Consider the following 16,794-nt stretch of genomic DNA (forward strand, 5'->3'; position numbering starts at 1 on the left):
GTCTGTCCGTCTGTCCGTCACACTTTTGCGTTAAAGTTTCGAAACATGCTCATAACTTCAATGCCGCTTCAGATGTAACCTTCATATTTGGTATGCATGTGTTTATGGACAAGGCCTTTCCAAACGCACACAAATTTTGACCACTTTGACATTGACCTTGATCTTAGGGTCCGCGTTTAGGTTTCGAAATCTGCTTTTAGGTTTCGAAAAAGCGTTTTTCGGGGGCATATGTCTTCCGATGAGACAGTTCTTGTTTTTAATATTTTCTTTGCTTCATTGTCCCGTTTTTCTTCCGTTTATCTGATAAAGAATCGGTTGTTTTTAAGGTTGGTAACTAATAGCCTAATCTGCACACCTGTTTTTGTAAATTTCAACGTTTATATAAAAATCCCTGTTGCAGATTTATCAGCCATAACAGAACCCCCAACCCGCTGTACTACCAGAAATCCGTCAAGCGCTATCAACGAGGTTACGCGAAAGACGTATGAAAATGTATTGCAATCTCGACGTCTCATTGTTGATCAGCGATCGTTTTATTTTCCCTGATCTATTAATAGCCTCAGATTTGGAATGAACTGTTCTGCGCAAAAATACCACTCGAATTACGCAGAACGTAGTGGACTATTTTAATACTTCACAAACTTACTCTTCCGCGACACGCATAGAAACACACTTGTTACAATTTTTATATATGGATCCTTTCATAATTAGTTCATGTAACACGATAATCGTATTTTGTGTCAATTTGTAAATGATTGTAATTCAAGAGCTGAAACAGCGCCGCGAATTCTTTCTCGGCGCAGATGCGGCAGTTATCAGGTCTTGGGTCATTAGCAACACTGGCTTGCAAAATCTGATCTTAACCTTAGTTGTCCGCAAGCGAGCAACTAAAAATCGCAATCCTGAGGACCAATCATGTGTTCAACTTAAATGGTAAAGACTTATAAGGGATTTGTCGGTTCAATCTAAAATTAGTTGGTAATGTTTTTGATGTTTTTATTACAAGATTAGACAATTTTGACATTTTTGTTAAGGTTTATTCTTATTAAAGTGAGACCCGTAAGAACTTGTTACTGCTTGTTTACAAAGGAAACTCAAAATTGTGAGATCATGTCAAAACATGTTTACATCATTACTCACCTATATATATAAATGTGCAATTGAATATGACGGTACTATCACGCTAAAAATAAAAAGGAGCATTTTGTATCTCGTTAAATCTGTGTTACTAGAAAACATCTAGCGTTAAAAATTTGGCGTTTGCTATAATGAACACTGGTTTTTCATGCATTAACTTTATTTTTCGAAACCGCTTACGAAATATTTGTTGATTTGAGTGTTGAGTTTGGGCTTTACCTTGCAAATTAATTGACAATTTATGAAAATATTATACACAATCATTACACGATACAAATATTTAACAATAGTTAAACAATTTTAACAATTATCAACGTTCCATTTATTTATTGTGTTTTATTGTAGATTTTAAAGTGCTAAGCAATTATGTTTATTAACTACATGTATTTTTAAATCTGAATCGGTGGTTTTTTACGGACACGTGATTAGCGATTGTCCAATCAGAATCAATGGTTGGTTACGGGCACTTGCTGGGCTCAATGAAATCATGCGGCGGTAGATTGCCAGTGAACAGGTAGTTAAAGTCGTCAGGAACCTAGAACAAATGAACTCACATAATTATTTTATATACGAAACTGCACTGATATCAACATAATATGTGAATGCAAAATATTATATAACCTGTATTGTTTTGACAAATATACCCGAACGACCCGGCTTATTTTATTGAAAGTCATTCTTCTATTTCAATTACAATTATTGTACTTATGAAATATATTGTATGACGTGGTTTGGCTTAAGATGAGCCTAATGCCAGCTTTAGCACTAAACATTACTAAGCCTTATTGAAATTTTTTTAGAACGGAACAATCAACGTTGCTGAAAATAGAGCACACATATTTTATTGGTTCCTAATCGCATTAGAAAAGAAAAACTGATATATATATATATATATATATATATATATATATATATATATATATATATATATATATATATATATATGTATATACAATCACGCGTTGAACGCCTACTATAACTCCAACCTTCACTTAACAGAAAGTGTGATTAAATTCTTAATAGACTGGTTACCTTCAAACTGTCTCCACTGCACCATGCATATCCGGGACCGGTGTTTTGCTGCTGAGTGAACCAGTCTACTACGGTCTTATTTGTCCAGTCCGCATTTTGAATCATCTGCCATGTCTACAGGGTGGGTGGGGGAAAAAGAGGGTTAATGAATGATGCGGAATTTGTGTGGAATTCTAGAATTTTGTCTCATTCTGCAACATTGACCTCATTTCAAAATGTATGTCCGTAGACTAATAGCGCGATCAATGGTAAGTTAAATGTTAAGCACTTTTAATTAATATTGAAGGGTCATAATCTATAAATATAACATTTAAACTGGCTTTGAATGCCATTTAATATATATGTCTTTCGTCTATCTTATTTCATGTATATGACCAGGGTATTTTCACAAATATGGTTTATTTCAAAGGCGTCCTTTAAAATCATTAATGTTTACCCTCGTTTCTGCATCGTCACCGTATATACCATAGTTCGGCATCGACATACAGTTGGCCATTGGTATCCTTGGATAGTAGTAGGCAAACGACATGCACATCTCCTGTGTAGTTGCCACACCACCCTGTCATAAAACAAACGCGTTAATTTAAGTCTGGGTTTTCAAAAGATTAATTTTGTTAATCGTACTTTCTACAGAAATGTTAACTTGCCAACGTTAAACGACTCGCTCGTTGTTTAATTTATACGCATCAACATAATCGTTGTATTTTGGCCGGAAAACATCAAGATATCCAAAAGTACTTATCAAGAAGGATAAAATACTAATCTGTGTTTTTTTACCAAAACTGGCTGTGTTTTTCCGACGGTGTTATAGTGACAATCTACTCTGAAGCTGTCACCCTGGAAAAAATACACGCAGATATAAGTTTGACAAAGCAATTAAATTTATTGAAATGCATTATTCGTTTTCAAACAATGCATGAAATTATATATTATGTGTGGACTCCTTGTATTGCAACAGTGCGTCGATGCTCAATAGGAGCCAAACACTTATTTAAAAGTAGAAGAGGAAGAAGAAGAAGAAGAAGAAGAAGAAGAAGAAGAAGAAGAAGAAGAAGAAGAAGAAGAAGAAGAAGAAGAAGAAAAAGAAGAAGAAGAAGAAGAAGAAGAAGAAGAAGAAGAAGAAGAAGAAGAAGGAAGACTTGATCTGATATTTAATACGTTTGGAATAACGAAATGAACCTTTTGTAACTCTTGATGGCATAAATATGTTAAGCATAAAATAGGTTAAGTAAAACATACATTTAGCATGATATATGCTTAGCATTAAATGTGTTGATCATAAAAATTTGTTTAGAAAAGGGCAGCTGATTTCCTGAACAATAGTTCATCCTATTGTAGCTTATGCGCACTTTTAAATGCTTAGAAACTACGAACTGCTTTGAAAATAATCTTTACTTGGTATGTTGCTAGTAAAACATGGTTATGAAAATAAACTTTGTTTCGTATTTACTTTTTTGTACCCAGGAACTCAGTCTAAACTATTAAGAAACGGTTGCCGCTTGCCGCATAGGATGAACACACGTGAATCACATCTAAGTTAATGCATTTATGCCTAGCGTCTAGAAAAAAGGCCTTGACAAACAGCGAAGACCCAGATGAGACGCCGCATGATGCGGCGTTTCATCAGGGTCTTCGATGTTTGCTTAAAGGAATTCTTTTAGAAATATTCTAAATATAGAAATAAATATACTAGACATCACTTATGTTAGAAATAAATTGATCCAAGTTAGAAGGATGGGAGAGTCCACTAGGGATAAATGGGTTAATTCACATCACATTAGCATCCTGGGGAAAAATGAATTCCGTGAACTTTCTATTTACATTTTTTGTTAACATAAACTTAGCTAAAAGCCGTTACAAATAAAAACTATGATTAAATACTGGATGAACGGCGATCTCTTCCGGTAATTTTCGAAAGTCCTGAAAGTTGAAATCGTAATTCGGATCGGTGATAATCAGCGGAAGCTCGCGCCCGTCCCGGAAGTGACGTGTGGTGATGCGGACACCGGCGACATGCGAGTGCTGAAGGACCCCAAAGATCTTGAACTCCGTAATGTTAGCTTGTGCCATGCTCTGAAAAACGGGTGAAGAACACTACTTAGGGACTAATTAGTTTGTATGAGTTTGTATTGTGTCTTGTCATTTATTTTGTAACAAGATAAAAGCCTTAGCAAGTCGGTGTATTAACCTGCCATTCTTGGCAACCTTAGCTGATAACAACCACCATATGGCTCCGAATACAGCACGATATAATCCCTGCCACCACATGAGGATTTTCGATTTAAAATCTATTAGTATTGTATTGTATATGATTGAAAGATAAGTTATGTTGTATCAAGCAGAAAAGGAACATCCAATTAAAGTAACGCATGAGAAAATCTTCAAGACCCGAAATTATTGCGGCCGTTAAACCGTATGGGAAGATACCCACTTCGAGGAGATTTAGCCGAGAGTAGTATTTAATAAAAGCATTGTTCACATACTTTTGTCAGAAATTGACAGCTGTCCTAGTTGAAACAAAGGTGCGTTGCCTAAAACAACTTATAATTGAAGTAGATATTACTTAAATCTAAAATAAAACACAATCTGCAGCTTCGAGTAAAATGAATACGTGTATGTACGATAAAATGTATCTAGTTTATAACGCTGACCGTCTTGTGTGAGTTAACTTTGATATCTAACATAACAAAAACTCTGTCTTTTTGACTACATGCATTCTGTTCTTTCAATTCAATATTTTTGTAAAAAAAATAAATAAACACCACAAGCTGACCAGTCGGGTGCAGGTGTCTCGACAATGGCCTCTGGAAATAAAGTTGCTCTGGCCCGGAGGGATGACCTGTCTGTAGTTGAACGAAATTCCCATTTGTAACATTCCCGCATCTATGGGCCGCAGCTCCGATGTCAGAGTAATGCGTATGCCTTGTCAGATTAATTGAACGTTCGGTTAAAGAATCAACATTTTATTTATTTTTTTAATTGGTATTTTATACATTGAAATATTATGCAGGAAAAAAACTTGTTCTCCGAGAAAATAATAATAATAAGATGATGATAATGATGATAATGATGATGATGAAGATGATGATGAGGAGGAGGAGGAGGAGGACGATGATGACGATGATGAAGATGACTAGAGAGTGTTTTTGAACAAATCCACCTAATTTTTTCGTAGATATTGAATTGATGACTTGATTGCGTTTTTTTACCATATAATGATTATTATGGTACCTGAGTTATCAAGGATATCCGCTCTTCCATCGGGGTTGTCATAATGGGTCTCCAAGTGGTAATAAACCGGATCTTCCGGTGCACCGACTGAGAATCCGACATTAGGCGGGAAGTAAAATGCCTGTTTATGGAACATACATCTGTGTTGACGTAAACTTTATCAAGCGCTGTATCAAATAATTATATCATTCATTTGTAGCTGACCTTGGAATTTGAAGACAAACTCAAAATAGCAATTTGTGTCAATTCGGGTTGTATCTGAAGTTACTATAATTGCTGCAAAAGGAATTTTAAACTTATAAAAAAGACATCAGAAATCCCAGACCTATTTTGACATATACGGGCTAATTGAGATGATTAAAGTATTAAGACAGCTTATAAGAAATTCGACGGCAGCAATGCGGGTCATGCAGTTGGTTTGCTCGTTTACAATTAGATAAATAAAATATTCGATCGCACTTCGAGCACATAAACCGAGTTCTAGACATCTTAGGCTATTTTATTGTTTCCCATAAATACAAGCTACTTTTGAAGTTGCTAATATAAATACAAAAGGGATCGTTTGGTGTTTACTTCTTAATTCTGTTTTCGGCTTTGAAAATGGTGTACATATTTGTTCTTGTAATATGCAACCAGCTGAATCCCTTCTTTACGATCTTTTAAAAAGATATTTGTTTGATTTGGTGGAATATCGATTTTAAATCACGAGGTATCATAGAAAACGTTATTGACTCAAATGTCAGGGACAACACTTTCCGCTTTAATGATATATGTCGTTTTAAGAAAGTCTATTCTTAGCAAAAATCAAGTTTAGGCGGAAAGTGTCGTCCCTGATTAGCCTGTGCGGACTGCACAGGCTAGTATGGGTCGACACTTTACGCACATGCATTAAACCCCCTTTTCACAGACCATGGCTCATATGTTCATTTCACAGAGGATTAATGAAGTTCGAATCTTTATGAAAAATGTCTTCTTGCGAATAATTGTCTATTGCTAGTTTTATATCATATTTTGAAAGTTATTACCGTAATTGGGATATTGTATGCATATAGATAACATATAGTGAACCAATTGTTTATCCACATTTAATATATCAGGTGATCTTTTTGAGCAATGCAATAAAACATTTCTTATCATTAAATGTAACAATGCACCAAGTCGGAACTGTGTCATCAATACATTAAAACCAAAGATACAATATTCACGCATAACAAGCATAACAATAAACATAGAACTTATGGATTTTAGGAAATAAAGTTAACTAAATAAGAATTACCTAGACATGACCAGAACGACTTAGTGATATCGTTCGTCAAAAGTATCTCTGCGCAACATATTGTTACGTAGCCATCTTGAGTTAGCCGTCGTTACCAAAGAAGGTTTGATGCAAGGCATTTGCAATTTTATAATTAGCGAGAGCGAGTACCTGACATAGAAACTTTCGAGCCTCGCTCTGTGAAAAGGGGATTAGTGCATGTGCGTAAAGGGTCGAGCAAGATTAGCCTGTGGAGTCCGCACAAGCTAATCAGGGACGACTTCTTCCGGATCAACTGTTTATTGGCTGAAAAGATACTGTCTGAAAACGAAACATGTCATACAAGCGGCCAGTGTCGTCCCTGATTAGCCTGTATGGACTTCAGAGGCTTTTCTGGGACGACACTTTACACATATGCATTAAACCCAGTTTTCACAGAACGCGGTTCATAAATACCTCTCCGCCAATGGCCCAGCCCAATATGTAATCCGAGCATTCAGGAATGGTCTTGGATTGGAAACATACATCCGATTTGCCGTCTAACTGACTAACAGACTGCGGGTTAACCTTGCACCTCGACAACAGGATGTGGTGAACGTGTTTCTCGTTTCCTGGGGTGATAATGGCCTCGTACTGTAATGTTGACAATAGACGTATCTTCAATTGCGGTAGACATGGGAAACGCCCCCCAATGCCTAACTGCAAAAACCCGTCTGACCAATTGTATACACTTGATAGTACGTGTCAATGTAATGAAAATGATCGATATGGTATGTGACATGGAATTTGACATGGACCAGCTTTGTTTATATCGCCTGATTGGTTCGACATTACACACATTACATCATTCCGCGATACGTACATGTGCACAATTCACTTGCGTGTGCGGGAACAACTACAAAGCATTTGAATCCCAGTACTTACAAGTGATGTTTTGTTTGAGTCATTTCTCGATGAAGTTTATATGCATTCATGTGTGAGTAATATATGTGTTTGGTACACAGCGTAGGTTAGATTCCAGTTATCGTGTATCATCACTTGGACAAAATTATGGAACTTACGAACAAGTTTATTTTGAATTGACAGTTTTGGAAGATATTTACTGTTATCTTACCATAACTTGGTAATATTAGAGTTGTTAATGAATTGAAATACTTACTTCAAATTATTTATATTTATTAACAAAAAGCAGTTCCTACCTTAATAATGTGGTGTTTACCGAGAGGGGGCATGATAAATGCTCGGCAGTGGTAAGTAGTGGTGTCGTTGGGAACCATATACTGAAATTGAAATGTAAGGTCAAACAATCTTCGACATAAACAATGCATTTTACATAGTAATGGTTACGATGTACGGCAATATATAATATATCATGAACTATTTATTCTATAATAATTATACCATGTCTGATACGATTATTTGAGTTATCAATTCATGTATGTCTTTATACAATCATTTGTACCCCCCCCCCTTCCCCTAAAAAAGTTAAAATAAATAAATAAATACAATCAATAAATAAATACACGACGAAATTAAAGTGAGTCTACCACAGCAGACCATTTTGATAAACGCGCTTATGCAGCAAACTCTTTTATACGATAACACGTATTCATAGATTAACGTATCCTTACGTTCAGATTGAGAAAATCAAAGTGCATAATCTTTGTCTCTCGGATATTTCCATCCCCTTTGTCTGGATTAAGCAGGAAGAGGCTCTTGGTGCCCCTTGTGGTCCCGTGGTACAAGATGCTGCGGTCGTTTTGCGGGTCTTCCGAGCCGAACGCGTAGATGACACGATTTGTGCCATTCTGAAATGAACGCGGACGGTGTCGATAAATATGTGGGAAAATCAAAACACCGAAAGCCTTAACAATGTGCTGCTGGTTTGAAAATTGACATATGACACAGTGATGGGTCACATGGGCCATCATGATTTTTTTTAACTGTTGAAAAGTCAAGGTGCCAAAAGCGTTTAAAGACGTGTTTTTGAGAAACGTAAACTAAAGGAAACTCAAAGTGGTACTGGGTTCTGTAAAAACTGTCGGTAGCGTAAATGCTGTGTCGTTGTTCGTGATATGTGGAATCTTTCAATAAAATGGTTAATTTGATCCCCGGAGTGTATTATATTGTCCCTACACCTAGCATTGTGGATTAGGGGCACTGAATAGTTATGCTGTTTTAATATAAAGTTGGCGAAACGCAAGTTTTCTGTAGTTACGTTTATGTCTATATCTTCAGCGTTGTCACACGTCTGTAGTTTCCGGACCATTTTCAGGACGGTACCAGAGCTCGTTTCCTCCGCGTACAAAAGGAACCAGTCCTGCGACGTATCTACGTCTGGCGTGCGATGCCCGGTCGTGTGACGGTCCTGACAAGAAAACAGTCCGAGTATTTCATAAGACTCTATACATAAACATATGTAGTTTGAATCTGCTTTTTCATTTTATTCATCGTTACGACATTTCGTAATTGATATCCTTAAATGTATATGTTTGAATTGTCAGATTGTATAAAATAATGTGTACTAAAAACTTATAAATGGGCCGTGCTCTGTGAAAAAAGGTCTAATCCATGTGCGTAAAGTGTTGTCTCATATTTGCCTCTGCAGCCCGCACAGGCTAATCAGGGAGGACAATTTCCGCTTAAATGATTGTGTTCGTTTAAAAAAAGTTTCTTCTTAGCAAAATTCAAGTTAAAGCGGAAAATGCCGTCCCTGATTAACCTGTGCGGACTGCACAGGCTAATCTGGGAGGATACTTTACGCGCATGCATTATACCCCCTTTTCACAGAGCGCGGCTCAAATACTGAAATGATCTAATTTTGGCTTCATCTAGGCTAACTGATATTTTAAAAAAATCTTTTTATTCTTACTATTGTTTTTAAGACGTGTTTTAGAATTGCATACACGGTATGTTATGATATTTTAGCATTACCGGCATAAACCTGTCATCAAATGCTTGTATCGAGCCACTTTAAGCTAATTGCTTCTGGATACTGTTATTACTTGACCGATAGGGTACGCCGCTAATCAGTTAGGTCCAAAACGCAAGTTCGAACAGCCATTGAAGGCAAATGTTTACATATGAACGTACGTTTTTTTATGTTTTTGTTTTGTACTGTCTTGATGTTAAACGTTGCGTAGTGTACTATGACTGCACGATTATTTCAAACTTGTAGCTAGCTTCGTGAAACAATTCAATTTTATTGCAAGTTTCAACATACCGAAAAGTGGGTCTGTCCCTGATCAGTTACCCATCCTACTGCAACATCGCCGGGGAACATGTTTCCGTTTCCGGAAAAGCCAAGACCAACCCATCCTGTAATACGATCACAAAATCTCGGGGTACAGAAAAAAACAACACACTTTGCAGGCAACATGTATGGGTGAGACTTAAATATTCAAGCGGGCTAAACATGTTGCATACCATAGTATTAAATCAAAAATTAATTACCTGATTTGCCGATTTCGAAGGGCGGTTTACAGACGTATATGAATAATACTAAATTAATATTTAAATATCTGAGCTAATGAAAGACGAATTTTATCAACAACAACAGCATAAAAGAAGTGTAATCAATCAAGCATACCTAATAATATGTATGTTATGTGACGCATTTTGTTGAAAAGGTTATGTATGCAATATTATCATAGTATACACGTATTCAAAACAAAATTCTATTCAGACGCCTACCCTGCATAATAATTAAAGAAGATATCAATTCACAGGCTATATTTGATCTGTCCTTATATATTTTGTTTTGTAATTGCTCATGTGTTTGTCACAATATATTATTTGTAATCCCACATTATTCTACTCACCCACACATAATGAGTTTTGTAATGTCTTTCAATTTCATCAACTCGAACATTTTCATTCACTAGTAAATTACCATGCACTCGTACATTATCATTCTCTCGTAAATTATATTTTACTCGAACATTTTCATTCACTTGTACATTATCATCAGTCGTACATTATCACTCACTTGTGAATTTTGTTATGCATTCGTACATTATCTCTCACTATCACATTATCATTCACTCGTTAATTATCACCCACACATGTGTAAGATAAAAATATTCGTAGGCCTAATGGTTATATTACATGGGAAACAGGATATGGCATGTGATAAAACGAATATTAATGCTCATATAATACGTCACTTATACAAGACCGTAAAAACTTAATTTGACGAACCGTCATCACTAACCTTTCGTTTCCACATGCGCTTCAAACGTAATATGGGTGCTGTTGAAATTCCAGAATAGTGTGAACATCCCGCGTTCGTCCAGCTGAGCGACGTGATCAAAGGGTTCTGTGGTCTTCAGTCCAGGTTTCGTGATCCCGAAGGTCCCGGGAAACATCGCCCCAAGTAGAAATACGAGGCATTTGAGCATGATTGGCTTGTGATTTATGCGATGCCCTTGTGTTTGTCTAGTGGTAACTGATTCACAGTTTATATAGGATTCTCGTCATAGTCGGGAATTTATTAATAGATTTTCTTTATCTGTTTAAGGCCCGTTCTAGTGTTCCTAGATTGGTGAATATAGAGAATACTAGATGAGGTTTGAATACAGATAAGTCTATTTGACCAGGATTCGAAAACCTAAACAACGAGTCTTGGTTATCTTGCCGAGCAAATAAACATATCTGTAGTCGACATTTACCTGGCTTTTTATTTATCAGATTGTGAACTCGTTTTGTTCGGCGGGGCTGACCAACATCACTTTTGACCTAGATGTTTTAGATATGAGCCGTGCTCTGTGAAAAAGGGGTTTAATGCATGTGCGTAACGTGTCGTCCCAGATTGGCCTGTGCGGACTTCAGGGACGACACTTTCCGCCTAAACTAGGTTTTTGCTAAAAAAAAAGACATTCTTCACACGAAAAATATCATAAAAGCGAAAAGTGTCATCCCTGATTAGCCGCTGCGGACTGCACAGGCTAATCAGGGACGAGATGTTACGCACATGCATTAAACCCCCTTTTCACAGAGTGAGACGCATACTCATAAAGTATTTATTCTGTTTGATAATTCAATACCGATTAGAATTGCGAAAACTGCCTAATTTTAGGGCATGCAAACGTACAACTCATGGTTTAATGCCCGCCAACATATGTTGCATACATTTTAGTGTCGAAACGTGCCTAACCACTTACATACATTTATTAAAACAAACGTATACGAACCTTAAAAAAAAAATCAACACATAAACTGACATGTTTGTGTTCACGACCAATCCCATAACCGGACAGCCTTTTGGGTTTTGAATGCGTTTGTTTCTTTTTAGTATTTATGACTGTACATGTTTTCAACTTCTCCAGTACATGCCGTTATATGTTATCTCAGACAAATTAATTAACAAAATTGCTTCCGCGAATTACTATTATTTCGGTTTCTTGAGGTGTGACCGTATATGGTCGTGCGATCCCAGTTGAAATTTGAATGTGAATGTGTGAAATCACGTCAAAATTCATTTTGAGTAGGCTAAGTTTGCCCAGGGTGTTTGAAGATTGTCCGAGATGTGTGTGACCGTGCAGGTATTGTTAAAATGTTGATAACTTTGATCTTAATCTATTTTTTTGACATTTAAATATACACACAATCTGTTTGCACTCTTTTCAATAAGAATGATATTTCCTTCTTCCACGAATGCCCACTTAAACATGCAGTATGTATCACAATATGGATTAAACATATAATAGAAGTGAGACATAATAAGCCGTACATAAACACTAGTTTTGTAAACACAAGAGACCTACAACATATGTGATATAATTTATTGCATTTGATATACAGTTTATTGAGTAATACACTCGATAACATGCACATGAGTTCACCGAAGGTTAAAATGATTCATTAAACACAGAAAGAGTTCTCAACGTTATGTCGATATCAAACATCAAAATGCAAATACAATAAACAGTATAATATAACTGTGTCTGTATTATTTTACTCACACAAATAAAACAATACCACGGAGCTTTCAAAAGCACCCGGAAATGAAAACGAGATGTGTACTATTGAGAATACAACGTAGAGTAAGTCGGTATAAGTTTTATACAATTTTTTATTTTCCAACCATTTGTTACTACACATAGCTTCCGTCCTATTCAAAATACTGTTTTGAAGGGAATATACTTACATACATTTAATACTATTAGGTAAACATTGCAATACAGTGTACATTCAATAGTGAAATGCTATTTATCTTAGAGAGAATAACAAAGGGTACCTTTGCCTGCTTTTAAGTGTATTGATATTGGTTGACGCGATCGACAAGTTTCAACATTAAGTGTATATGCAGAGACTCTTAGTCCACAGCTGGCCAATTTGTAAATGAAAATAGCCCGCCAATCTGTAAATGGTAAAAGCAGGTCATTCTGTAAATGGAAATAGCGGGTCAATCAGTAAATGGAAATAGTGGGCCAATCTGTAAATGGAAATAGCGTGCCATTCTGTAAATGGAAATAGCGGTTCAATCTGTATATGGAAATAGCGGGTCAATCAGTAAATGGAAATAGCGGGCCAATCTGTAAATGGAAACATTGGAACAATCTGTAAATGTAAATAGCAGGACAGTCTGTAAATAGAAACATCGGGCAAATCTGTAAATGGAAATATCGGGCAAATCTGTAAATGGAAATAACGGGACAATCTATACATGGAAATAGCAGACCAATCAAATAACGGGTCAATCTGTAAATGGAACAAGCGGGTCAATCTGTAAATGGAAATAGCGGGTCAATCTGTAAATGGAAATAGCGAGTCAATCTGTAAATGGTAATAGCGAGTCAGTCTGTAAACGGAAATAGCGGACTGATCTGTAAACGAGTCAATCTGTAAATGGAAATGGAAAGTCAATCTGTAAATAGAAATAGAGGATCAATCAGTAAACGGAAATAGCGGACCAATATGTAAATGGAAATAGCGTGTCAATCTGTAAATGGAAATTGCGGGTCAATATGTAACTGGAAATAGCGGGCCAATCTGTAAACGGGTTAATCTGTAAATGGAAATAGCGTGTCAATCTGTAAATGGAAATAGCTGTACAATATGTAATGGAAATAGCGGGCCAATCTGTAAATTGAAATAGCGGGACAGTCTGTAAAAGGAAATAGCGTGTCAATCTGTAAACAGAAATAGCGGGCGAATCTTTAAATGGAAATAGCAGGTTGATCTGTAAATGGAAATAGCGGGCCAATCTGTAAAATAGCGACATCATTAACATAGGTATGAAAGTTGTTTTTTTATATCAATACATATATGTTACGTGTAATTGTTTCACGTCGGAATTCCATCTTTGTATAAACAATTTGTAAGCCTGATTGTAATAACATTGAACGAATACATACCAAAATCCCAAACGCCTTGGTTTAACCATACATCATTAGAGCCACAATTTCTAGTAAACTGTTCACCATATACACCAATGGTTCGGAATAACATAAAATTATTTGTACATGATAGCATACGTAATTCTAATATATTTTATGTGTGCATGTTTTTTTGAGATGAGGATGTTCTACCAAGTTCACCGTATGCACAGTTATTTATATACTTTATACAAAACCTTAATTCGTAATATTATATATATACACACATGTTCGACCGGGCCTCGCTTGATTGACATTATCATGTGTGTGTTTGTGAAGACGTGCTATTTCAAAATTTTATCTTTCATATTACAGTCACCTTTGGCTAGGTAATACCTTACATAGGAAACCTAGGAATGAGAGTAAAATCTATGACATTAATCTAGCGGCTCATGATCATGATCATCATCTTCATCATCTTCATCATCATCATCATCATCATCATCATCATCATCATCATCATCATCATCATCATCATCATCATCATCATCATCATCATCAACGTCATCATCATCATCATCATTATCATCATCGTCAGCAGCAGCAGCATCATTATCACCAGCATCATCATCAGCAGCAGCAACAGCAGCATCATCATCAGCAGCACAACCACCAGCATCATCATCATCAGCATCATCATTATTATCACCATCATCATCATCATCATAATCATCATCATCATCATCATCATCATCATCATCCTCATCCTCATCCTCATCATCATCATCATCATCATCATCATCATCATCATCATCGTCATCATCATCATCATTATCATCATTATCATCATCAGCAGCAGCATCAGCGGCAGCATCAGCAGCAGCATCATCATCATCATTATCATCATCATAATCATTACCACCACCATTATCATCATCAGCATCATCACAACCAACATCATCATCAACATCACCACCACCACCATCATCATCATCGTCATCATCTTCATCATCATCATCATCGTCATTCTACATTCCTTTGTGCATTTGTTATACAATTAGCTTATAACAAAGCAAGACGTGTGAGTATGCTAAAAATTTCAATGTTTGTAATAGTATAATTTCATCGCAAAACATAATTATATGTTTTCCATTATTTATTATTCAACACATTGGACACGTTTTAAGATAATTTTTTTAATTTAACTGATTTTCTTCTCGACATTTTTTACACGTAGTAATCACACTCGTATATTGACACTTTTATAGACATGTTGATGTTTTAATGTAATGGTATGCATGTAAACATCAGCAAAAGAGAAACAAATGTAAAAACAATTGTCCAACTACACAAATCGCAAAGAAGCGAAGTGCTACGGTTATTATATTCGATACAACTAAGCAAGAAACAATCCATTTAATAAGATAAGGGACAACACTTTCCGTCTAAACTAGATTTTTGCTAAGAAGAGACTTTCTTTAAACAGAAAATACCAAACACGCGGAATGTTTCGTCGCTGATTTGCGTGTACGGACTGCACTTTCTAATCTGGGACGACACTTAACGCGCATGCATTAACCCCCTTTCACAGAGTACGGCCCACATTTTTAGTATCAACAAACAAGTGACCTTGTTTTTAACAGGAAATCATTTCGGTCCCTACCTTAAATGGACTGTGTTGGAAGTGGAAAATAACTTTCTCGAGATACAAAAACAAAGATGTAATTATAAGTGGAAAATCATTAACAGCAATACAGTGATTGTACTTTCAGTAAAAAATCAGTATAATACGTAATAACAAAATGACTGTTTTGTGAGTGGAAAATCGTTGTGGCAGTGAAAATGCATCGTGGTCCTTCAGAACAACAAAATTACGGTGTTTTCATTGAATAATAACTGTCTTCAGTTAAACAACACCAGGGTTTGGTATTATGTGACAATTAAGAGTAGTGCGTAGATTCAAATGACTGTGTTGTGCGTTGTGATTGGTCCTTAACAACAACAACGTCATTGTGTTGTAAGAGTTAAATGAGCGTGTTGTCAATGGGAAATGCCTGTTTTAAACAACAACAAAACGTGACTGTGTTGACACTGAAAAATACATGTCTTCCATAAGTGATTGTGTTCCCAGTGTAAAATCAATGTGGTCCGTAGCAACAACAAAGTGACAGTTTGTCAGTGGATGATAACTTTCATCAGTAGCAAACCCAAATATACAGGGCTTTAAGTTAAACATAACTGTTGCCCGTTTTATCAGCACAGTGACAATATTGTCAGTAGAAAATCACTGCAGTTCGTAGCAATAACGATGTGACTGTGTTTTCAGTGGAAAATCATTGTAGTCAGTAACAACAACAATGTGACTTTGTTGTTTTTTGAAATTCACTGCGGTCCGTAACAACAACAATGTGACTGCGTTGTCTTTTGAAAATCAATGCGGTCAGTAACAACAACAATGTGACTATGTTGTCAGTGGAAAATCACTGCGGTCCGTAACAACAACATCAACAACAAAGTTACTGTGTTGTCTGTGGAAAATCACTGTAGTCCGTAACAACAACAACAACAAGCTGACTGTGTTTTCTGTGGAAAATCACTAGTCATAACATATTATAAACAAGAAATATCTTTAAAAAAGATATACGGCGTTGATAGTTCAATGAATGAGATCAAGGATAGCGAATGTATTTTTGAGATCGCCGTCGTGTAATGGATATGGTGTCCGCCTAGCGACCGGGAGGTCACGGGTTCGATCCCCACCGTGGGAGCGTTCTTTAGATCTCCCCCAAAGACACCAAGTACTGGTTCTAGGCCCAGGAA

The 16,794-nt window shown here is 36.3% G+C and overlaps 2 protein-coding genes across 2 annotated transcripts in view; both read right to left on the reverse strand.

The window, feature by feature from the left end:
• Positions 1-16,794, reverse strand: part of LOC127858367 (probable methyltransferase-like protein 24) — a 264,328-nt gene that overhangs the window by 25,527 nt on the left and 222,007 nt on the right. The gene's annotated exons all lie outside the window — the stretch shown is intronic.
• On the reverse strand, positions 980-11,106 carry LOC127858362 (DBH-like monooxygenase protein 1). The gene is made up of 13 exons (XM_052395430.1): positions 10,869-11,106; positions 9,879-9,973; positions 8,874-9,023; positions 8,287-8,463; positions 7,855-7,935; positions 7,112-7,288; positions 5,401-5,521; positions 4,943-5,091; positions 4,051-4,242; positions 2,947-3,006; positions 2,606-2,728; positions 2,170-2,283; positions 980-1,672 (listed from the first exon to the last, which is right to left on the reverse strand). Exons 1-13 carry the CDS (start codon positions 11,053-11,055, stop codon positions 1,595-1,597), a joined length of 1,704 nt encoding a protein of 567 aa, XP_052251390.1. The 5' UTR covers positions 11,056-11,106; the 3' UTR covers positions 980-1,594.

This window comes from Dreissena polymorpha, chromosome 14 (genome assembly GCF_020536995.1).
Source record: "Dreissena polymorpha isolate Duluth1 chromosome 14, UMN_Dpol_1.0, whole genome shotgun sequence".
Lineage (NCBI taxonomy): Eukaryota > Metazoa > Mollusca > Bivalvia > Myida > Dreissenidae > Dreissena > Dreissena polymorpha.

Bases quoted from the DNA above. Each gene is read 5' to 3' on its own strand.
- LOC127858362 (XM_052395430.1), bottom strand. From the start codon at position 11,055: ATGCTCAAATGCCTCGTATTTCTACTTGGGGCGATGTTTCCCGGGACC. The intron at 7,936-8,286 runs GTAAGGATACGT...TTTCAATTTCAG, and splicing joins TTGATTTTCTCAATCTGAAC to TATATGGTTCCCAACGACAC. The intron at 5,522-7,111 runs GTATTTATGAAC...TTCCATAAACAG, and splicing joins GCTGGGCCATTGGCGGAGAG to GCATTTTACTTCCCGCCTAA.